Source organism: Macrosteles quadrilineatus, unplaced genomic scaffold, assembly GCF_028750875.1.
Source record: "Macrosteles quadrilineatus isolate MER2022 unplaced genomic scaffold, UCM_ALF_1.0 Scaffold_3__2_contigs__length_128488019, whole genome shotgun sequence".
NCBI lineage: Eukaryota > Metazoa > Arthropoda > Insecta > Hemiptera > Cicadellidae > Macrosteles > Macrosteles quadrilineatus.
In genome coordinates, this window is record NW_026542596.1 from 91,142,331 (window position 1) to 91,167,753 (window position 25,423).

At 36.8% G+C, this 25,423-nt stretch overlaps 1 protein-coding gene across 7 annotated transcripts in view; it reads right to left on the reverse strand.

Moving 5' to 3' along the window:
* LOC128988350 (protein held out wings-like) overlaps window positions 1–21,740 on the reverse strand; it is an 88,806-nt gene extending 67,066 nt beyond the window's left edge. For 4 of the 7 annotated variants that reach the window (XM_054409564.1, XM_054409563.1, XM_054409566.1 and 1 more), the window contains exon 1: window positions 21,559–21,739. In XM_054409564.1, coding sequence (XP_054265539.1) covers window positions 21,559–21,685 — 127 coding nt within the window. In that variant the 5' untranslated portion in view covers window positions 21,686–21,739. Of the gene's footprint in view, window positions 1–21,558 lie in introns of all 7 variants that reach the window. The other 3 variants (XM_054409565.1, XM_054409569.1, XM_054409567.1) reach the window with 2 other exon arrangements.
* Window positions 21,741–25,423: the final 3,683 nt, after the last annotated feature.

The following is a 25,423-nucleotide window of genomic DNA, read 5'->3' on the forward strand; positions in this document are numbered from 1 at the left end:
GAAATAATAATTTATTCAGCATTGGTGCAAGAATATCAAACAGAAGTGTCGGAATCGTCTATAGTTCTCTAAATTCTTACCCCTCAACACCTTCAACACCTAGACTACAACGTTTTGGCACTCTTCAATCAAATGTTTGCTCAACATCCAAAATATGACAACAACAATTCAAGAGCAAGTATTTAAAATTTCAAGGCATATGCTTTTAAATACAATTTTGAGCGAAGGCCGACACTTGTGATCCTATTAACCTTAAATCGGTAGACACATTGGAAAGTTTCAAGATGACTCACGATCGCGATTAGTGGTAATAATTAATTAACTCCGGAGCAGAACCACTAATGAACGGTTTGATGGGTTTGGGTCACCACAACTTCGAACCCACTTGATTGCTTAGCCTACTTATTGTCCGGTCATTCGTCAAAATTAGAGGCGAGCGGCGACAAAACGGGCGCTTTCTTGGCTGTATAAGGCGGCGCCTGACTGTGTCAGATTGGAGTTATTAGTCACAGAAGCTGGACAAGCGTCATTCGGGAGACTTCCGTTCCGCACCTGTCTAATGTGAGATGCGATGTAAACAGATGGCTTGTAAACAAACACGTATCACGCTACTGTTTGATTGAATGCCGAGTCATAACACCACAAAATAGTTCTAGCATTGGAATTCATAAGATTGTCTCAGTTTAGAAAACTACGATAAATGCTCCCTAGATCAAGATTAAAACTCCTGCAGGTATTTTGTATTTGAAATGTGATATTTGTTTGAATTGATGAAAAAGGAAAAAACTATCCAAACGTAGTCTATATGCATTACAGGCTTTGAAGACAGAACAGATTCTGACTGACAATCTTCCTCATTTATACTGAAAGGACTTCAAAGCTGAATTATGCACTAAAGAAACATTTGTTTCTGAAAATGCCAATAACAAGATAGCTGTACTTGTACCGCGACCAATTAAAGGCAAATTTCTGGTTTATCCGGCTCGAAGGACCAACATTTTGCAATAACAGAAACGTTGTTGAGCATCATTTACGATAACTATTATTACGTTGTACGCATAGAAAGAAGCTGAACGACTAGTACGTTATCGTTTGTCCAGTCTTATATCTAGTTGCGGGCATGATGTGTATGGTTAGCCAGTTAGGTGTGTCCGTGAGTCATGGCCGCTCCCCACAGCCGGGGGCGCGCTGAGGTGAGGACGAGTCCGGACTTGCTGCAACCTCCCATTCTCAGGCGGCGACTTGAAAGTCACTGGTGCGATAATTATCATCGCCAGCTACATGATTGAGTACGAAACGAACCTCCGGGAACTACACGAGGCTCCGTTTTGATTCTAAAAAAATATCGTGACATAATTCGATCTTAAATGTGTCTGCGTTCAGGATTAAAATAATGTTCTACGACTAAGTTAAATGCAAATCATTCTTTTGGTTCAAACCAGTTTGTAGGTAAGAAGTATTTTGTGAAAGGGTGGTTTGTTGGTCAATAGAACAAACCCTGATTGTCTTGTACCAACTTCAATCCATTTGTATTGCTGATTGTCAATATCCAACTTGACCTGTTACAGAGCATACATAACCCAACGGAAACATTTGCCCAGAATTGTTCCTTCTCAGGGTTGGATCAAAAGTATAGTTAAACAGGACCACACGTTTTTGCAGGTAACTTGTCCTTTTTAAAAGGATGACATCACCTGTCCATTTATGCCATACTGTTACACCACTGTTACACATCTAAACACGGTTCTAGAAATTGGACTAAAGTTTCAGCCAACAACCCTCCGTGACGTCCGTGGGAATTCTTGCCGACAGACGAAAGGGAACGTCAAACCGCATCCAGGATCACACCGCAAACATCCACAGTTATAATTACTGAGCCACCGCAGTGTGAAGACTTTGCTTTACATAAGTCGGTGAGCTGAGAGAATGGAAGCGTGACTGCCTTGTGCCGACCTTGCCCACTATGAATACTAGATTTACTACTTTATCCACCTTTTACTTTCCATTTGTCAGACACAACTAACTTGTCGTTTCCGTGATTCTCGTGACTGCCGCGTTTCATTTGTAAAGGCTTTCTACTTCGAAAACTGTCAAATTTGTCTCCATCCACCCCAGTTTCCCAGTCTTTGAAGTGAGGCTTTCGCCGCAACTGGACTTTTTATTACTTTGTCAAGGCCGTTACGTTCCTCCATCTGTTTACTGATTGCTGTATAATCAGTTGGGAAATGCTGTGACTACTTTGTCACGTGATGCGTATTTGGTTTTACAACAACACTGTAACATCCGTTTGGATGAAATCTGAATTTTTTGGTAAATTAAACACTATCAATCACTGGAACAGATGGTTCAGACGTTAAACTACGTGGAGTAGTTCTACTTCGCGGTTTTTATATGAGGTAACAGTTGGCATTACCCAATGTTTGTCCCCTTTACTTGCAACCTTGTTCTGTACCGGAGAGAGACATGCGGATGAGAGATAGTGGGATTATTTTGCAATAAGTACACCAGTATTCTTTAAATTATGAACATTTCAGTAAAATGTGCTCTTGAATAGTAAATTCTCGTGTTTGTAAGTTACTCTTGATCCCTTACGCAGGCAACAGAACTGCAAGCACGGTTTACTCAGGAAAGTCTGGATACTGGATGCAGTGCCGAGCAGAGGATGTGGGGCAGATCCTGATCCTGCGTCTGTTTGGAATGCAGACGGCACCGAGTCCTCAAGGCCACCGACTCCGTCCTCTACACGACTAATTGGCAGTAGGACGCTGAAATATGGTCTAGAACTCCTCCGAGCAACAAGACCGAAGGTACGACCGGAGGCGCTTGTAGTTGTTAGTCAATAACATCACAAGGAGTGGTCTGACAAATGCGAATCCTGTCGTAGCTGCTTCGCAACGAGCATCTTCTAGTGATATTCAAATTCATAATTGCAATCAGGAAAATTACAAGTCGAGGTTGTTTGAAATTCCTTTGTGATTGGATACTTGTTCAACTGCTGAGAACTCGATACCTAAATGCTACAAGAAAATTGAAAGACAACTTGACGCATATATATCTTTATTCATCCCAGATTTGGAGAACGATGCAAAACATTTTGAAGAACCTTATGTTCCGTTTACGAACTTGGAGAGTCTATATGGTATTTGCAATCCTACAGCTTACAAAACAACTATCAACGGTTCACAACGTAGATCATATCAGTCAGTCGGCATTTAAAAAGGTAAGCAGTCGACTAAAGCTGTCAATGTGTCAATTGGCTTCAATGATCAAGCGCCACTCGTAAACCCTCATGATCTAATCTCTCGAGATGTTCAACGTAATCCATTTCAATAACCAATCAAGTGGCAAGTCCTTAACAAATATCACCCACGAAAACGGATAACTAGGACTTGTACAAGGTGAGTGAGCACCGGCAAAACCAATAAATCAGAGATAAACTAACAAGACAAGGTTTGTTGGGCAGAATAAAAGTTGACGAAAGCGTAGTAACACAACACAAGACAAGACTGGCTCCGTATATGGTGTATGTAAATGAAACAGGAGAAACCTAGAGAACAATATTGGGCAATGGCTGAGCGGACGTATATGGGGGCCCAGATGGCCAACTTTCACAGGGATAACAAGCACCATTGCCACCGCACTGTACTGACGAAGCTGGGTAAACCGTGGACCAATCTTGTGGCGAGGATTGGAAATTGATTGATGGTGTGTGGGACGAGGCTCATTGTGAGAGATGAAATCCTCCGTCATCCAGGAGTTGCAACACTTGAATTATTCACCAGGGATATAATCTAACAAGGAAACTCTAAGCTTCCCCTCTTCGTGGTATTGTTCCAAAATTCGTCTCGAAAAATAAAGATGCACTGTCACTACAGCGATATCGAGGCCGAGAAGCTATATAAGTAGCACAATGAGGAAAATACAACAAATACCAGTAGGAAAGTCGGCAATTCCCTTGACTCGCGGATGAGACCGTGTCTGATCAACGGACAACGCATTGCACTCAGCTGCAGCGGCGACCAGGAAGTCGGACTTTCACCTGTTGCCGGATAAGCGATGGTCCGTGCGTCCATGCAGGACAGACGAAGCTCAGTATGATCAGTTCCGGAGTGGCAGGTGACTTTGAAGGAGTTAAAGAAAGACATTAATTTATAATATGATGTTGTAGATGTGAAGTTGGTCAGTCTCTTTCAATTTTTCTTATCTGCTTTCCAGGAACTGGAAGGTACACATCCGAATACACACAAACAGTTCCTCGTCCTGGAAAAAGTAGGTGAAACTGACAAGATAAAAATGCTGAATAGCGTACAAAGTTCACACTATAAATCATCACACTAATAAACCTCATTAACAAGCAAGTTATTGAAAAATAAGATCAATCCTTTGTCTACAGATCTGCAGATACAAATTAATAATTTACAAAGATAACATGAATGTACAAAACGTTAAGAACACTATGACTTTAAATACGCTAATGATTTACATGTTCAAGTATAATAAAGATAGTACGTAACAATAGTGTCTGGGACCAACAGATAATGATGAAAATACACGAAAAGACTTCTGACGATGAGTTTAGATGAAAGCTTCCTCAGGTAGAAAATAAAGAAGTGTTATCAAATTTCCCCACTCTGAATTACTAGTACTTCTACCATTGACAATGAATATAAATTACACTTCAGTCTCCAAAAGTCAATGACTTGAATTCCTTGAAATAACAAATCGCTGACTATTAAAGCTGTCTTAATCGCATTTTATAATGATACGTTTACCCAATTTAACACAAAGCTGGACACAGAGAGTTTAGAGGATGAAAGGTTCACTTTCATTGAGAGCCGCGACCGCGCTGTTGAGGAAGCAGGCCCGGTATTGAGGTCAGACACATCTTTGTTGCCCATCTGGTCCTGGATGTAGGGTCCCTCAGGACCTCCTGGAGCAGTCCCGGAGGTCATTGACCCTCTACACCCTCAGTTTACCCTCCCCTGAGGTCACATCGTGCTTGTCACCGAAGTATCGGCTTCGGGGACACCTCCAGGTTGATTTTTAGCGCCATATTGCGAGGCGGACACTCCTAGCTTTCTCCCCCCTCCACGCGGACCACATTCCTCCATCCCAGCGGACGTACACCACAGGCTCTGTCGCTCTCTGATATGTTATCACAAGGTCACTGCAGTCACCTGACAGCCTCCTACACGACACTCTCATCGTCCTGGGCCCTGCTTACATTGGGACACAGCGCTATGTTACGTCATGTACAGTTCGCGTTACGTACGACAGTATAGCTTGTGTTATGGTCCTTCTCTGATATGTTATCACAAGGTCACTTCAGTCACCTGACAGCCTAATACACGACACTCTCATTGTCCTGGGCCCTGCGTTACATTGGGACACAGCGTTATGTAACGTAATGTACAGTTCGCGTTACGTACGACAGTATAGCTTGTGTTATGGTCCTTCTCCAATATGTTATTACAAGGTCACTGCAGTCACCTGACAGCCTCCTACACGACACTCTCATTGTACTGGGCCCTGCTTACATTAGGACACAGCGTTATGTAACGTCATGTACAGTTCGCGTTACGTACGACAGTATAGCTTGTGTTATGGTCCTTTTCTGATATGTCATCACAAGGTCGTTGTAGTTTACCCACCTGTTGTGGACACTAAGATTCTCCTTCAGTCGAGAATGTCGTGGCCACAATGTTTCTTATCCGTACAGTTGATGGCCTAACTGACTTATGAATTACACTATATGGTACACTGTAAATTTCAACTTGCCCTGGCTTGAACTTCAATAAAACTTTCAAACATCACAACTCACGTTCTGTAGAAAGTGTGCGTAGTAAACATCGATATACTCGAGTTAGAAAGTTTATTATAACTCTAAGCCTAAATTTAAGGGGTTTCTGATAAATATTTTCATAGTAAAAATGAAGTTGAACAAAAAACAGAAACATCACTGAAAAATCGGTTACTTTACAAATGTTTTTACACGCAATAGTCAGCAGTACCGGCGTAAACCTTTCAGCAGTCCAATTCCATTAGGGATACAAAGGAGCACCAGCACCACTCAACAGCGCGGGAGGCCAGCACCAAACAGCTGATTATAAGCGTGAAAGGTCGTCCCTCCTTGGCGGCAAAAAGTTCCCGCCACCGCATTATGTGGAGCACATGGTACGAGTATGTCAACCTTCCGGGAGAAAAACTTAAATAGTTCAAGGACTTGAGGGTTATTAGACCGTTAGTCTCAAGACCGAGCAACTAAAAACTATTTTAAACTACTGTACTGATATTTTGTGCATTTCTTCTAGAGACATTGAAATTTTACCTAATGATAAAATGTCTCTCGTATGATTTACGGATTTTATTAAATACACCTAGACAAATTACTCGATACTGTATATATAACATTTACACCAGTCACAAAGTAAATGTTGATCATCACCAGGTGCAATCGAAGACCAAGAGACATCTGAGAAAGACTTTATCAAGAGGTGAGTGAGCGTAGCGAACGAACTTTAACCTGGAGGTGAGTGAGCGTAGCGAACGAACTAACCTGAAGGCAAGTGAGCGCAGCGAACGGGCTTCAACCTAAAGGTGGGTGAGCGTAGCGAACGAACTTCAACCAGGACGCGATTGAGCCATGCGAACGACTCATCTTGAAAATGAACGAGCATTTGACATAAAACCACATTAGGAAAGGACGACGTCTGTCGGACCAGCTAGTATGTATTAAAGCAACAACACGTTTAACGCTAGTCCTCTCTCAGTGTGGCTTGTAAATTAACGAAACGACCTGTTATTTCGTTCATGTCACTGTTTTTGAGGCAAATACCAACCAATATTATAACCGTGCGCTAATAGTCTTCTTACCCATATAAAACAGCTGAGAACATTCAAACCGCGTCGCGGCTGACTGGACAATTACACGTATTTTTCAAGTCACTGTGTAAATTGAGGAGACGGAGAGAGTAGAGGGTTCACGGACACTCAAGCTGCGAGAGAGACAGAAATAGTCCTCAACATCTGTAACCAGCAACACATCACACATGGTGCCAGCAGCCAGCAGTCAGTACAGACTTGAACTTGTACACGGCTAGAGTTGAAACATCGCCACATAGGTTGGTATGTGGTGAAAATATGTCTAATCGTAGCAACATCTATAGTATGTCAACATTGTATAATGCTATATCACATCTAAACTTGTAACGGCAGAATATAGACAACATCTTTACTACTTCATCTAACCTGTATATAAATTACCCCGCCAAATCAAACCTACTGACCAAGCGAATTTCCATTTGCCTATTTGATTTTTACTAGAAGAACTGTTTTTCCTTCAAAATGACAGATTTATTCCTATTTTTAATAACATTAGATTTAAGGTCTTATGTGTGCTGCGACAGAAAATTTAAAGTGTATTTTTTGTAAAATGTCAATAACTTCGTAAGCCATAAAATGAACAATTTTCTATTTAGATCAAAATATACAGGGTGTCCAGTAATAAGTGTTAAATAAAATTATCTGTCAAACTACATCATAATGGTGATTGAATGGCGCCTATATAAGTGTCCCAACTCAAACGGTAAGGGGATAACAGATAAATTACGATTAAAAAATAATGGTGGTCTTTATGAAAGAACTAGGCTATATTACTATGCTATAAGGACAAGTAATGTTAATGAAGGTAACATTTTAAAAATATTTCATAAATAGGCCTATCGGATTATTTTTACTTTAGTTATCAAGCTAACGGACACACATAAATATTTATATCTGTGGACCTCAAAACGAAAAGGTAAATCGGTCCTGGGGGGTCTTACCTTATCCTACGGTAATAGCCAATTCAGTACATGGGAAATAGGCTTAAATCTTTTATGTGGCAACATTTCAACTACCTGCCCAATGACAAAATCTATAACACAATCAGCTAAACTATGGCAACACGACACAACTGTGCAGGAACGTCTACGCTTCTATAGCACCTAGATAAATTTACTCATAACATCTAAAATATAGCTCAGACAAATTAAATAAAACACGTCTCACCAAATCATTGTTTGATTTCTCTTCTGTTGCTTTCAGTAACACTAATCCCGTGTAAAATTATTTCTATCCAACTGCCGTACAACGCATTTACAATACAGTAGTTTGATTTAATTAACAGTAAGTTTCGCTTTAAAGCTATGTGCAGGTGCAGTAGTAGTATAATAAGTGATAAGTATCACTAGCCAATCCATAAACAAAATGCATGGTATATCAATTTTCCATAACTGTACTACAATGTTTTGAAATCTTAACATTGGTCCTATAGGTTGCCAAGTTAGTTAACAAATAACAAATAAAATGTAAACAAAAACAGCTTCACATTTGATTATATGAACGTGTTAACAAGGAAACTGCACTAATACAACGAGTACTACGGTATGTAACCAGGTGACATGATATAGATTATTAGGGAAAATGTACTATAAGTGCCATCGAGCAAAGACTCTTACTGTACAGTACTAGGAGTACGCTCCGAAGTCGCGTATGAGAATGAACGAAGACAATTCCATGTAGGCTACCATATATAATCTGTCTTTAGTCTTTGGTGCCCCTTAATTACCGGGGGTTACCACCGGATTTTGCGGGTAAAATGAGCATGTTGTGTTGGCAACGCTGGTGCGGTGGGCCGCAGAGGCAGGGGGCCAGGTCCAAATTCACCAACATTTTTGGGGTCGTTTCTAATGTCCAAATTCACCAACTTTCTACCTTTAGCAGGTACGATATTTCTCCCGGCGGGCGGGGAAGGAATTCCCTCCGAATAGTTTGCCATCACCTGCTCCGTCTCGTCTCGGCAAGAGTGTACTGTAACCTAACCTAACCTAACCAAACCTAACCAAACCAAACCGAACCTAACCTAACCTAACCTAAAGCTGCCTGAAACAATCACAGCTTAAACAGTACTATTAGGGCTAAGCAGTACACTCTCGCCGAGACGAGACGGAGCAGGCGAGGGCAAACTATTCGGAATTCCTTCCCCGCCCGCCGGGAGAAATATCGTACACGCTCCAGGTAGAAAGTTGGTGAATTTGGACATTAGAAACGACCCCAAAAATGTTGGTGAATTTGGACGTAGGCCCCTGCCTCTGCGGCCCGCCGCACCAGCGTTGCCAACACAACATGCTCATTTTACCCGCAAAATCCGGTGGTAATCCCCGGAATTAGCCGGAATCAAGTCTTGATTACCCACAAAATCCCCTGAATTCAAATTTTAAAGATTTCGGCAAACTGTTTGGTAAAAACCTCGTTGTAACCAACGTTGTTACGGTGCATTGAGAGAATTATTAATATTTATACCATTCTTTCTTATATTCAGAAAACCATTCATCATTCATTTCAAGTTTTTTTTAAGGCTACTTTTTTTAACTGAAGGCAAATGAAATGTAATGAAATATCTATTTATGTAGGTACCTATTTATGCAAATATTTTTATCTTTCTGAAAGAGAGGTACCGGAACTTCGTTCCACTGCATTCCCCCCAAATCGAGCACTGAATAACAGTAAGACTCTATCCCCTATATCAACCATACAAATTTAAAAAAAAAAACATAAAATTTACAAGATTTTAAACCTTATGTGATGGCCCCTGGCCCTATCATAAATTGAATAAATAATATTAATTATAAAAGCTAGAGCAAGTAATGCAAGAGTACCCTAGGTCTATCGTGAATGGCAATTTGAGTACTGTGGTTAATTCGGAATTCTTATGAATAATATTCAATAGTTTGATGCCATAAAATGGTGTTAGTAACCCTTATGGAAAAGTGAACTGGTCCCAGATCTGGATTCTATATCTGGCCAGATCTGGGATGACATATCTGGACATATTCCAAATCTGGCACCCATATCTAACCAGATATGGAATTAGTTCAGATCTGGCATCACAGATCTGATCGTATCTGGCATCCAGATCTGATCGTATCTGGCATCCAGATCTGGCCAGATATGGAATATGAAATTGGTAAAATTTGTGTTTTAAGAGACAAACTAACATTTTATGTTATCCACACTTTATTCTTATAAAATCCAAGCCTAAAAAAGTTAGTAACCATTGACATAGAAAATGAAAAATACTTCAACTAAATTAACGCATGAGTAAAAAAAATAGTTTTAATTTGTTTAGTTTGTAGAGTGTTGTTTATTGTAGGCCTTTCACAATCAATGTTGTTTTTTGTCATATGGTTGCCAACTATTTGTTTTGGCATAAGTAAAGGACCAAAAAAAAAGTATTAAAGTAGGCCTACATACTTAAGTTAGCCTACGATAACATTAGGTGTAGGCCTAACTTATCTATGGATTACTTTTTTAATTATTAATTAACTGGTGAACCCCTCTTGACATTTTCTTTAAAATATTCCAATTATTCACTTCATTGATAGATGAGATCAATAAATGATTAAATTTGTAGGAACTGTTGTAGTCAGTCGAATTTCGTTTGGTAAAAGTTCTACCGAGCAAGACAATTTTTGGGAAATGTTATCTTACAATTAATTACAAGACCTAGATTCTCGTATTCGTAATGGCTTTCGTTACAACACGTGATTAGAAGTGGCCGTGGTGTAGTGGCTAAGTGATCGGAGTTCAACTTTAGAGTCCCTGATTCAAATCCCAATCAGGCATATTCAAAACTTTTACTAACAATTTTTTCACTTTTTAATTTTTATTGAATTTTCTAATCCATAGTTCATTAGGTTTTAATGTTAAAACATCTTATATCCTTTTTTATTTTATAAAAATCGTTTTCTTTATAAGTAATCTGGAACTCCTTCTTAAGGGAAGATGCAAAACAATGTTACTATTTAAAATGCATAACAATGTTATTATTTAAGTATTTTAACCTGTAGGACCATGTTACCAGAAGAATAGAAGCTTGTATATAGAAACAAATAAAGTACTGTAGGCCTACCTATGGAAATTGAATTTAAGGTAAAAATAACAAGATAAATATTTTAATTTGTTTTAATTTGCAAGCATTTTTTATATTGTTATTTCATTGTGTTTCAACCACTATTTCAATTGTGCAAAGACAATCTGGAGGTAACTTAGCATAAATTAATGAGCCGGTTCATTATAACCTAAACTTTACCTTCCTAATGTAATCGAACCTAACTTCAAAACACTTAATACAGTCACAAATTCGCATAAAACCCAACCTACCTTCCCCACATGCGTAACTAAGAGCTGATTATTTAGTTTCAAAACAAATTGATTTAATTCCGCATTGAGTCAAGTATAAACAGCTGTTTGCTTCGCTCACACAGTCCTCCCCAGACAGCACACTTTCTCCTCAGGACATCCCACGGATATTGCGACAGGATATGCAAGATATCCCATAGTGGTCCTATGGTCAACTTGGGATATCACAGGATATCCACAGGAATGCGTAATGTCCCCGCCCGGGGATGTCCTACGGATAAGCTCACACGCATATCCGTGGGACATCCGAGGTCATCCCAGGGTAGTCCTCAGGACATTCTCAGGACATATGGGACTACTATGGGATGTCCCTGGGATAAAGTGTGGTCTGGGCCTGAACATAAAAAACACAAAATAATATAGATTTAGTATGAAAAGCTTAATTATAAGTTTAGTAAATTGATTAAATAGTTAATAAACACAAATTTTTAAGAAAAAAACGAGAAAAAAGTTTTTGGCCCAGACGGGTTTCGAACCTGGAACCTTCGCCTTGTGAGCCTCTTACCTTACCTCCTGAGCTATCTGCGCTTGTTGATTATGGGTGTTTTCAAGTGGTTAAAGAGTAGCCGACAGTTGCAATGGTCGCAATACTTAAAATATTTTTGATACTACAGTATAGGCTATAGGTATATGATTCTGTTAATCTGTTTAGGCCTCAAGTAGTTCAATTGTTTTTCTGGTAGTTGGAGAGGATACTGGTATTTGAATATAGATTATTTAATCACCATTAGATTAGCACAGTAATAATTGATTGTTATATGATTAAAATTAGTTTATTGTTGTTTTATTAATTTAAAGTTAGAATTAAATTCACATTTCACACAACTATGATAGAACTCTAGTTTTCCTGAATTCAGTGGTAGTAATATGTCAGTAAAGTAAAGTCAACCCTTGCTAGCCATAGTATTAACATAGACTAACCAACACAAGTAGACTTCTCATCCCATTGTAAATTTTGAAGCTCGTTTTTCATGTCTAGTTCATGTACGCCACACTGGGCGCTAGTGTCGACGAAACTTTGTTTCTATTATTTTAGGGTTAATTTCTTGATTTGTGCTTTACTGTTTGGTTATATAACTAAGGGACAAGTTATTGTTTATGATTAGACCGTATTATTTGGTTAAACGAGGTTTTAAATGGCTGTAATAACGGGAAACACATTGTAAACAAAACACGACCTCTACAGAAAACCGTACAGAACTAACAATAAAATTGGCTTCAGCTGTTCCATAAGGATGGGAAATCTACTAAGGGAGTATGTTTTATCTATGGTATTAACAAGACATATTTTCAATCTGGGAAACCTTAAACTTTTAAAATAAATTATAAAACCTCAACATCTTAATGCGTGGGAATCTTGTTTTTAGAAAAAAAAACAGACCAAAATTATTTGCTAAATAATGAAGACGGCCCAATTATAAATTCGGAATACTGAAAATAATTACATCAAGAACAACACTGTAAAATATCCAAAATTCAAAAGATTCATTTTTCTAATATCATTTTTTATTTTTCCAATATCCTTTAAATCATCTGTTTTAACTTTGTTTAAAATTAATTTATTAAGTAAATATTTACTTTCTGTACTAGTGTAAACACAGCCTGAAGATGGAAACCAAGTTTCTGAAAGCACTAGTGAAAAAAACAAATTATTATATATTGGCCTTGTTGAACATTTAAATTTAGATATACTGTACATTTCATCAGTGGTAGTATTTTTTTCTTCAGTTTGTTACCGGGACATTACAGGATATCCAGTGGATTTTTTACATGTCCCGGGATGTCATGGGACATTCTGGGATATCCTATGGCATTCGTACATATCCCGGGACTTTACAGGATATCCTGAGGTTAACTTACAAATCCCGGGACATTACGGTATATTGTAGGATATCCTGTGGATTTCGTACTCGTCCCGGGATTTTGCGGGATATCCTGAGGATAGCGCACATATCCCGAGACATTCTCAGGACATATGGGACTACTATGGGATGTCCCTGGGATAAAGTGTGCTGTCTGGGTCAGGCCACATTCGGACCCGTCCAGACCACGCCATATTACCATCCGAACCGCGAAATGAACCGTAGATTCGTAACTTTAGCCTTCGTTTTACATCCACTAAGGAATCTTTCCGACAAAAACGGATTGCATTTTTGGAATCAGCATGAAAAATACTGTAAGTAAACATCTAAAAATTACATCATTTCTCAATGTAGACATACTAAATAATTGCCAAATATTTTATCGGATGAGTAAGTTAGATACATTTAATCTTAACAATGCATATCAATATTTAACTTATCCGATTCAATTGTTCGATTACAAAAAAATCTTTTTTCCAATGTATGTCGCTAAACATCAAATTGATTTATGGGTGGTACGGTTTTTGTTCATATTTAAGAAATTAGGCTAAACTACTGTCTAGGACTAACTTAAGTTCCAATTGACCAAAAATAAATTATAAGTTAGGCCTATTAAAAAGAAAGGGTACAGTTTCATATCTTTGGCACAAACAACCAAATGAGTAATATTGATTATTCGATTGTTTAATTCGATATATCGATTTATATCACCCATTCGGTTGTTTGTGCCACCAGATATGGAAGTGTACCCAAAAGAAACAAAACAAATAGGCCTACGCCAACCTAATAACAAAACAACCAAGGATAAAAAAATAAAATGCTTCTTTAATGTTTGGTTACCTCGGTAGGTGTACCTATGGCTCTGGGAAGTGGGATTTTTTAAACGTTATTTTTTTATTTATATCATATGGTAAATGTATGAAGAACTTAAATTCAATAGGCCTAGGCCTACGATATTAAGTTAAGTTGAAATCAAACCGATAAGTAGTTATTCATCTGATAAAATAAGTAAGTTATTGTTGGTTCTCTGCGGAACTGTAACTTACCCAGTACCGTAGGTAAGTTAGGTAGCATACATTTTTATAAACTCATGAAAAAGATCAAAGTTAACTTACCGTAGCCTAACATATGTATTTAAAAATTTATCTCTTTAACAAAAATCATACACAAAAGATTCATGTTGATTTTTAGAATCTTTTTAGATCTAGAAATGTTACCTTTGTTATTAGGCCTATTATAAACTAAAAAGTAAGCTACACAGTGTAAATAGGCTCCTTAAAAAAAGATCTTAGGCATAAATTGTTCAATATTGAAATAGGCCTTGGCCTAGGCCTACTTGATAAATAGGTACGGTAAGTTGTAGCCTAAAAGTGAACCTATTAAGTTAAGTTATTGCATATAGGGTATATTAAGTAAAAAAAAAAATATTTCATCTGATAAATTATCGTAGGCTAGGTTCTCTGCGAAACTGTTCCCCTGAGATGGGTAACTTAATCTAAGTAGGCCTACTATAAGGAAACAGATCTAGTAGCTAAAAGAAAGTTTTATAGGCTACATTACTTTTTTAGGTCTATTTAGGTAAGTTAGGGTTATATTAAGGCCTACCTTTCTTAGTTTAAACTTTTTACCGTAGGCCTACATTCTTTGACGGTGAAAAACACATTAAACACAGATTGTTGTATGAACAAATAAACATAGTACTGTGACATCATTAGACACAGATTTTAACAAAACACTTGACAGGCCATAACACTTGACTAGGCTAGGCAACACGGCCGTCTAGGCAATTAATGTCAACAGACACACTTTACACAAAACAACTTTACATGACACAGCACTTCCTCGCTTCACCGCCTTCCTTCAAAAGTTTATACTGTTTAGGCTATATTTTGAAGTTAAGATTATCTAACTCAGCATTCTTATTGTCTGTCTCACCATTCTTCCACTGCCTTGGTACAATCGATGAAGACCTGTGCGCCCAATTTTATGTCTGCTCGTACCGTACGTCTTGTTCTTCACTTCTTGGTTATCTAAGCGTAGTCCTTTTGTTATGGGCCCTTAGCAGCATTATTATAAGTGGGCTAGCTCTTTGAAGCAGTAGGTTCCCACTTATTGACCTACAGTATTTAGTGTTTAAATACTTGATGAAGGGTCCATAAGCTCAGTTGGCACATAGTCGACTGAAGAGTTCAATATTAATCTCACTAAAATTTGTCACTTATTCAGACCAAATTCGGGAAAGCTCCTTCCTATTGCCTATTCTTGTGTCCATTGGCTGAGTTTCATCCGCTCTTCATCAAAACTGAGTCTACTTGTTCTAGGTTAACCTTAACTTAATGGATGATGTTTGAGTTGAATCTAAAATGCAGTTTGATTGCATTACTTACCTACGTAATTTAAATGGATAGGATTTTATTCACAAACTTTTAAAACCTACTTAGGTTGCCGTCTTATTATCAATAGCAGAATTACTAAACCTTGAGGAGTATGTTCTAAGACTAAACTTCAGCATGTTTCTGATTCTGTCTTAGTTAGCGAGTGAACTGCAGACGACCGATGAAAAAAGATATATTAAATGAAAAAAACCTTATTTGATAAAAAAAAGTCTTAGTACTTATGTTATATAATTATACAGTAATATGAAAGTACAGTAACTTATCTAAATGTTTTGGAGCAACATTTGAATGACTGACTGAATAGATAAAGCCACCGACGCGAGGCCATACTGAAATTTAATTTAGAACAACCAGAACGAAAATAACTAAAACCATTGATTATTAGATAGTGAAATCTTATCTAATATTAATTAGTCAAATATAACACTTAACTTTTAGCAAGTTAGGAAACAAAATAGTAGACTTTCACCCACGGCATCGTTTACCGTCGCGTCGTACTTATTATATAGCACAGCCTACTGAAGAAACGTTGCCTGTTAATAAACATGTAAATATTTATTTTTCAATCAATTGCGATACATTTTAGTAGATAATTTGTTAACTCCTGCCAGTATTTTCGTAAATACATTATTATCCTAGAAATTGTAGAGTTATAATGTGAATACGGTATGACTGTTACTCTATGGATGAAAGAGTAGTCGTTCTCTTTGTCTCAAGTAAACGACAAAATAATTGTAGGTCGTAAAATGTAAACAAATAAAAAGAAGAAGAAGGTAGCTCATAATGTTAATCTTATGGGACAAAATTAAAAATGTTTTTTTAAGATTTTATAATAATTACGGAACAAATATTTTTGAACAACTAATGGTCGCAAGATAAAGTGGTATAGAATCTTTGTGCAACACATCAAGTTTATAACTTTAGTCATTCGCGAGATTTCGATCAACATAAAGATGCATTTCACACCAGTATGAGAATTCACTTCGTTCATTCAATTAAGAATAACTATTTTTTTTCTCGAGCAGGAGACTTGATAATTTAAACATGATTTAATGTAATTTGTGGAATTATTCAATTACATGTGATAATGCTTTGTACTTTTGATTTAAGTTGGTGGCTTTAAGAAGGACATTATAATATCCCTCTTTGTACTCGAATACACAAATGAGTAGACCCACTGACTTTCGCAACTATACGGAAACCCCGAATATTATCACGCCAGAGTGTAATAAGTTTCAAACATTCATGATTTTACATTTTTATTTCACTTTTAGTTTGAAGGAAACAGCTGGAATCCTCCTTTATGGAAGGATACAAGTAGACCCACTGACCTTTAAGAAACGGAAAACCCGAAATAAGCCGTAAGTGATAAGTTTCCGCCGATCATGTGACATGAATGTGAGTTCGGGATGGAAATACACCAGTAATCTGCGAAACTGGTTTCAAGTAGAGAACCAGCAAGAGCAGCCAGCAACCAGCAACCAGCCACTGAAACTGGACCCGTCATGGAAGACAGGTCGTATCAAGTCCAGAGATGTAGCCACTAACACTACTGGAGTAGCGACGTGGATTGTGGATATGTTACTTGCTGTAATATAACTAGGCAGATGAGTGGTGTAACTAGCAAATAGCAATCTAAAGGTCGCCGGTTCGATACTGGACAGTACAGTAACTTTAGGTTCGATACTATGCCCAGCTGTGCTCGGTTAGGATTTCCATGAATAGCCATAGCTTAAGGAACAGCTGATTTTAGTTAGCCACTGCTACAAATACCATATCACCCTTCAGACATAAAGTGAAACCTCCATAACTAGACCCTCGTTAACGAATCGCCCTCGATAACAAGTGACATTTTCAAATTCCCTTATATTTATTTTACTCCTAATCAATTATTTATATAATTATTTGATAATCCCAATGATAGTCTTGTCATCGAGGTTCTACTGTATATCTAGTTAAAATACGTACCTAGTGTACATAACTAATGATAAGTTATGTAAGAGGAAATATACGCGTGGTGTTGTTAGAAGAAATTTTAAAGATTAAATAAAACGACGACAAATTGTATTAAATGCCATGATGTTTTAAACAAATAAAGTTTAAGATTTATTTTAACTAAATATGAGCACTGTGTGGCTTGAATCATGTGCAGTAAACAATATTTTTTACTACTTTATCCAGGGCCGTACTTATACTACAACGTAAAAAATTGTTCAACTTTATCTTGTGTTTTTATTCACATCTCAATGTTGCTGCTTCTATTTCTAATAGAATCGGTTTCAGATTCAAATTACTTTTGTCAATTCCTATCCTAATTGCTATCCAACAAAAATTGTGCGATCTACAGCAACAGACTAAGGATTCGACCAATTCCATCTTACAATATAAGTATAAACAAATTACTAAAACACCTAATTAAAAATAGCACGAGTTATAAACTTCAAATCAGACTATCCTGATTTAATTCTACAAAATCTGGCATGAATGAAAACATTGATAGTGTTAAATACACAAGCGAATTGATAAAACCTGAACACGGAAGCTAAGTAGCATCTTGGGCTGATAAGATAGACGCAGTTTGAGAACGTTCACGTTATCTTATCAGTGCGGTCAGCACTCACTGTACTGACTTGTCCAAGTGACCTTACGGTACTTAAAACACCACACAGACCGGTTACAGTCTGTTAAAATTAATAACAAAATTAACAAAAAAATTATAATGAATTGAAATTCACCTATTGAACGTCTAATTACGTACTATGTTGGCCAAATTTGAGTGTATGAAAATGTATCTATCAAACATCACTGTCATACAACAAACACAGCATTCTTCATCTATGCAACTAATAAGTTATTTTTCGCATATGTTCGCCGACACTAACCTACTAAAGCGGATTTTTTGTAGTTTTTCTACGATTTTTCCTCCACAAGTCGCGGTTCGGGGTTTCGGCGCCGCCCGGAGTGGTCAAACAACTTGTCACGGAGCCCACCTAGTAAATAACGGCTCTCAAAATTTGTAATCCCGAACACCGTCATGCTATCCGACTCCATAAATGGTAGATGGTAGGTTCGCTTAAAACAACGGTTTAGTGAAGATGCAAAATCCTGCCTCCATGCTTCTGCTGATATGTGTGAACATAAGACAATTTAATCCTTAAACTTTTAACTCTCACCCTATCCACTTAACCTCAAAATGTGTTTGGTGGTAGCTAGAGGACTTGCTATTCCTAATTTCGCCTCCCAAATAAAGATATTTTTCATTTAATTTCAATCCCCTGAGGCTCTCATGTCACCAGACAAACTTTGATTTTAGATTTTTACATGTTTCAGATCAAAGTTTAATTCATGAAAAAATTACGTTTGTGATTTTATTGAGTTTGTTGATTCAAAATTGTGTTACAAAATCTAAAATTTAGCTAATTTATGCTTACCACTAAACTAGTGTATCCCTAAGCAAACATTGAGCACTTTTCCCGTTTATTTATTGTATTGAGACAAGACACAATCGTGTGCGTTTTAAAATTATGAGTGAAATGTGGGTGTGAAAATAGGCTTATTACATTAACTGTTTTTAGCCAGAACCGTCTATTAAACGCTTGGCAATAATCATGGTCTGATAAGTCCAATTTGAACTATCAAATAGCCACTTTTCTGTGTAATGATCCTGTAGTTAGCAAGCAATCCACTAGGAGTTGCGCTACATAGTTATTAAGCGAGCAAATATTCAACTGTTTATAAAACTACTTAATCAAAATAGCTATTTCACTTCTCTATATAGACGTTTATAAATTCCATAGTAGACGTATTGTTACTGCTATACTATACTTAGGCCTATTCTCTGTTTGTATAATTTAATCGGTTAATCAGGCCTAACAAAACCAATAAGACTCCGAATCTTGATAAGCAACCCAGTAACAATATTCCAGCCAATGAAAATGCGGAATAGTATACAATTGTAGTAAAATTCCAGCGCACAATAGAAAGAGTGGTTTTATGGCCCATCTGATTATAAAAACGGGTGTTCGCCAGAACTGAGCCAATTATGTTAGTAGCGTCATAATAAATAAATTGGCTTCAATTGTAACCTCATAAAAACGTTATCTATGTGATTGGGTTAATCCCCTTCTTTTAAAAGCAAAACTTGTGAAACACATTTTTATTAAATTATGTTGCTTTTCCTGCCGTCAAAAGAAGTTTTTTTTGTTCTTTTAAGCTATACGCAATTTAATAGTCGATGAACAATTTTACACCCTCAACCCTTAAGTTTTCTCTCTTTGTATTACTTTGTGCCTTTAAAAAAGTTGTTTCAGCACTTAATTCAGCACTTAACCTTAGCTACTTTTAAATAAGTTATTTTAGGCCGGGGAACAACTCTATGCAATAAACAGAAGTTTAAGCAAACTATATTTTTGATGTGTTTTGTACCATTAAAAGAAATGTTAGTACTGTACCGTACCATTATTTTAACTCTTGAGCAAATGAAAAATTCTGGGAACAATCGTACGCATGTTTCAAGTGTATACAAAAATAACTATCCTGTATTTTTTCGTGATTTTGAATCATATGTTTTATCAGCTGGTCAAATCACCTGATAAAACTCTCTTGATTTACGATCGCGTTCTATTAAATTACCCACTACCCCAACAATACATTACAATGATTCGCGATGCAGGGAGACCGAAGACCGGCATGCGGGTACTTTAAACCGTGACGTCATCCACGATAATTGACTTGACCGGTTCAAGATAACAACTGACATGGACTCTTGCTATAGTAGATTTATTTTGACATAGTGCCTGGACTTAATCTACAATTTAGTGAGAAACATCCAATTAACCTGTTTTATTTTGTATACATTTTCTCGTACATCTGTTACACTACTTTATAAGTGTTGATCTTATGTTAGAGTACAATGTTTATTTTATCCTTGTCATCATTTGTTCTTGAATGCGAGGCATTTTATCTGAGTACGGTACATATGTGGATAATGTAAATTTCTGTGGAAATAACAGATTTAAGTTCAAAAAACTAAGTGCAAGATGAGTATTGTATTTGTATCCAAATTGTTTTACTTCTGAAGTAGATACAGTACACGTCTGATTACCAATAAATCTAATAAATAAAAAAATTAATATACATATTTAAAGGTAATAAAAATCGTAATATATTTAAAAAATAAGAGATCGATGTAGAGAGTTTTCCATTTGGAAAGGAATGCATTTAAATTTAATTATTTACAATGTAGTAACTAAAATGTCTGTGGAATCTTTACAACGTGTTCGATTGAGGTATTTAATATTTTTGTATCTCATTATAGGAAACCGTACGTTGATATATTAATAAAACAAATCTTGTTGATTATTTACGCAAATTTTGTTTTTGATCGATTTCTTAGTGATTTTCCATATCATGTTGTTTGTCTCCGGATAGTTTTCACAGGTTAAGCTGAGGTTTTTGTTTGAAATTCTCTACAGCAACGGCGCCATCCATTTCAAAAATAGATCGTCTGCATCTTGGCTGTCGTCTCAGACGAGCGTTTCTGTTTGGCTAAACTTAATGTATTTCAAAGTTTTTACGTTACGTTTATACGGTTATAAACCTCTACAGTGCACAAAAAAGCCTAGGGATATTCGTGTGTTGAGATTTTAAATGAAGCGTAAGTTATTACAAAACAACTGTCTAAAGTACTGGCCATAATGATCATTTATCAAAAATGTTAAACCCGACGTGATGATAAAATTTAAATAAACAGTTGGTCTTGTTCAATGTCAGAACGTAAAATTATTATCACAATCATCTTCCAATCTTGTTCTTGTTTATAGGTTAAATACGCCTAACATGGATCACAAAACTATGTTATCACTAGGTGATTATGGTGATAATTAATTAACTTTGGTCCACCATTTATAAAAATTAAACCACATAAAAACTTATTTTCTGTGGTACTCTGTCTGCTATCAAAATTCGAAAACATTTCGACGCGTACCTTACATGAACATTCCAGTTGTTATCTAACAGTGCCTACGCCTACCAACTGAACAACTAGAATTTACAATTACCTTCGTCAATGAGTCTCTCGACGTGCATGAAGACATTTGGGAACGCAGTTACTTGTTTGCGATCCTTCAACAGCTGAGCGAGATAGTCCGCAATGCTCTGTGTGTTGATGGCCGTGGTATCACTCATATTGTCTGTAAGTACGTACGCGCAACAGCTGACAGAACGCACGACTGCCGGGCACACAACAGACTGAGTGAAAATGGCCGCGCCTCGGTCGTCTGTCCGCGCGCATGCGCACAACACTCTGCTCTGCACACCTTTTACGGAGACCTCCGACAACACGCCCCCTCTAGAATCTCGCGTTCTTATTCTTCCTACCGCGCTGTGTTGTTAAACTTATCAAATACAACTTGAATGAGAGAACATTTTGAGTTTATGATGGCAATCGAGTCAGAATGTGAACTGTGCCGTATCTTATAATAATTAGTTCATTCAGTATCCGGATCACCTGAAAACAATTATTTACATAAGTATTTTTCTGGATCTATTTACGTAGACGTTTTGTTTACGACTTATTTCTTGCTGTTTAACCAAAACCAACTGATATTCGTAAACAATTAATTGTTTGTCTTCTGATATTTCAATCAGAAAACAAATTATATCTCTCTAGGGGTTACAGCAGCACACACAACTTCACATAAATGAAGCGCACAGAATAGCATCAGATTTATACTTGCTTTATTTAAAGTCATAGAGCTGAATGCACCTAAATTCTCTAAGCACAGTTGGTAAACAATACACAAATAATTCAATTATGATAACAATCGAGTTTCGAGTTGAATGTACACTGGGCTGACACGTGGGCTACTACAGTGTAGTCTGTAGATTTGGCGGGTGAATGCAGCGCATCTCGCGCCACTATCAGGTGACACGCCAGCTGTTCTCACTTTGTTATCTCGATCAGCTGATTCGCCGTGTTTACTTCTGATGACCGCAACTCCGGTTTGGCCAACAGATTTAATTTAATTCATTGAGCTTTTAGCTTTGCGTAGCTATAATACAGTAATATAGTATAATATACAGTGAATATTTGTTGGTTATGAGGTGAAGAAGTAAAATTTCTAAAAATGGTGTATATGAAACACCTATTTGTTAAATTTGTTAAAGGCGAGCTGGTCGAGTAAAAAAAGTGTGCAGTATTGTCATGAACAGACTAAAAAAATAATAATAAAAAATAAAGTATAATGCGGAATCTATCTAGGGAACAAAATCTATTTGAGAACAAAATTAATTTTAAGCATGACAGAAATTTAATAAAACTAAAACACCCTCACGGCAGCAAACCTACAGAATAAGACAATTTCCATACCTGGTAGATACCTGGTTGGCTTTTCACTAAAGTATTCCCTTTAAATCGTCAGATTTATTTTCTAATTAAATAGCATTAACTTTAACGAGTACTTACTAAGGTTTGGTGCTGTAGGGAAATAAATTGCGTTTTTATTGAAATTTTAATACAATAGCTTAGTATGAAATCAATGGATTTGTCAAATAATCAAAATATAAACAATCAAACTACAACAGTTTATTCTCCAAATAACATGGTATTTGAAATTTACAGTTTTAGCGAATTTCCCATATAGGGAATAAGCTATTACCGTAGTACTCATGGTAAGACCTGGACGCGGGACCGATTTTTTTTTTCATTTTGAGGTCCCTAGAGGCCAAAAACACCATCCGTTCAAATTCATATATATATATATATTTATATATTTATATATTTATATATTTATATATATATATATATGTGTGTCCGTTAGCACGATAACTCGAGCAAAAATGATCCGATTTTGATGAAACTTGGTACAAACGTGTAAACCCACGTTTATTCGAACGAGTTCGCGATCCAGCATGATCGGACCATGGGAACGGGGGTTTACGGGGGGTTTTATGGGGTAAAAATAGGTTTTTCCCATTTTTGACCCAAAAAACATAAAATTTAGCAATTTCTTTCCAAACCATTTTGTAGAGCTTAAAAAAACAAATAATTTAGTATATTGAAGCGTTGTTATGCGCCTAATGGTTACGGAGAAAATTCCAAAAAATTTAAAATTTAAAATTCCCATGTTATTCTTATGGAGAATAAGTAAATTGTTGTAGTTTGCTTGTTTATGAACATATTTTGATCAAATTTGGAAAATGTTTTTATTTCTTACTAACTATTAACGTTTTACAAAAAAAAAAACAGTTTTACCCTCCCTGATGCAGCAAACCTAAGTACTAGTTAAACTAATTCCATTTAAATAGAGAATAAATGTTATATTTTTAAGTAGACATTTCAGTGTAAATCCAATCAGTCAAATGGAAATTCGCTTAGTCTGCAGGTTTGCTGCGGCGGGGGTATTTTTATTCTCTTCGTAACCAACAACGCTTCGATAGTACTATTTTCAGTTAACAACTGTCTTTGGAAATATCTTTAGATCTTTAAAACCTTTCCCACCACCGATTAGTGATACTATATTGTAAATATTGTATAGTGAAAGAAATATCTCGCAGTGTTCTGTTATTAGAGCGAGACGAACCCGTTTATCACTGCACCAACTAACTTGGAAAATCTTATACAAAAACCAAATTCCAAGTGATTACATTCGCTAATCACGATGTGACGGTAACCTTTAGCTTTAGTCTCGGCGTCTGTGTGGCAACCATCCCCATATGGTACGATTAACCACGTTACCTAGTATCCTAGAAACGGTGATTTTATCAAACCATATGTTTAGTCGCCTGATCGTCGCGTCGCTTATTTGGGTAATTTGTCTTCGTCAATCGCTTCATGAACATCTCTGTCACGCTCGGCTCTCAGTCTAAAACTGTTACATTTTGGAGAAAAACTCTCTAGTTAGGTTTTGTAATCCGCTACTCTCCTTTACAGGCAATCCCCTCCGGCCGAGTTGGAAAGGTGAGAAATACTTTTCCATTGCGTTAAGACTTGCCATTTAGAGTATCGATCGTCTATGCAGATCGCGATTCCAAATCGGTAAAAATCAAGATCGTTGCTAGGAGCTTAGGCCATAAAGCTGGATGGAGTAATACTTTGGTAATACGCAAATGTTTATTATACATTTACAATATATATCTGCAACAAAAATCTCCGTTACTGCCTTATGACAGGAGTGACGGTTCGAAGTCCATAGCATGAATGAATGAATTTATTCCACCACATATATAAAATTACACAACCAAATATACAAAAAAAGAAAAAGGGTTTTATGCAAAACTAAACTAATTAACTATATACATGTGTCAAAGGTTGTTCCTATCAATTTAGTCCTGGAATTAGCAGACATAGGCTGTGCCTGTGCGTCTGCTAAGTTGCTATAAAGATTGAATGAAATTAACATCAACATCAAGTTGTGTTGAAAGACGTAATATGTTTTGTTGTATGATAGCGCATTAGCGCATATACTAATGATAGTCAAGCCTCTTCAGAAATGTACATCTATTTTGTTTCGCGGTCATATCCTAGAGTGGTTTTATAGAATGCCCATTTGGTCCGGGGTAAAGCAAGTACAAGTCGGCGTGGGGGGCAATCCGAGTATTCGAGCCTACACAGCGTAGGGAACTATTTCTCCCTAATTGTACGAAATCAAACTTTATTGAAAGCGTCTCAAGATTTTGTAGTTTGTTGATTATTTTGCTGCGTAGACTACTGAGTCTTCTCATGACTGGTGACCTTCGATCCCCCGATTTTTAAGATAGCTATAACAGTCAATGACTATAACCACTTAGCTGAGTGTGAATGCACAACTGTTTCCCCCCAAAATAAACTATGCTGAATATTTCCCCCAAGAAAATCTCGGCTCCCAAGTACCCTATTGAAAATTTACCGCTTACGAGCAAAGAAATTGAAAATTGTTATAAATA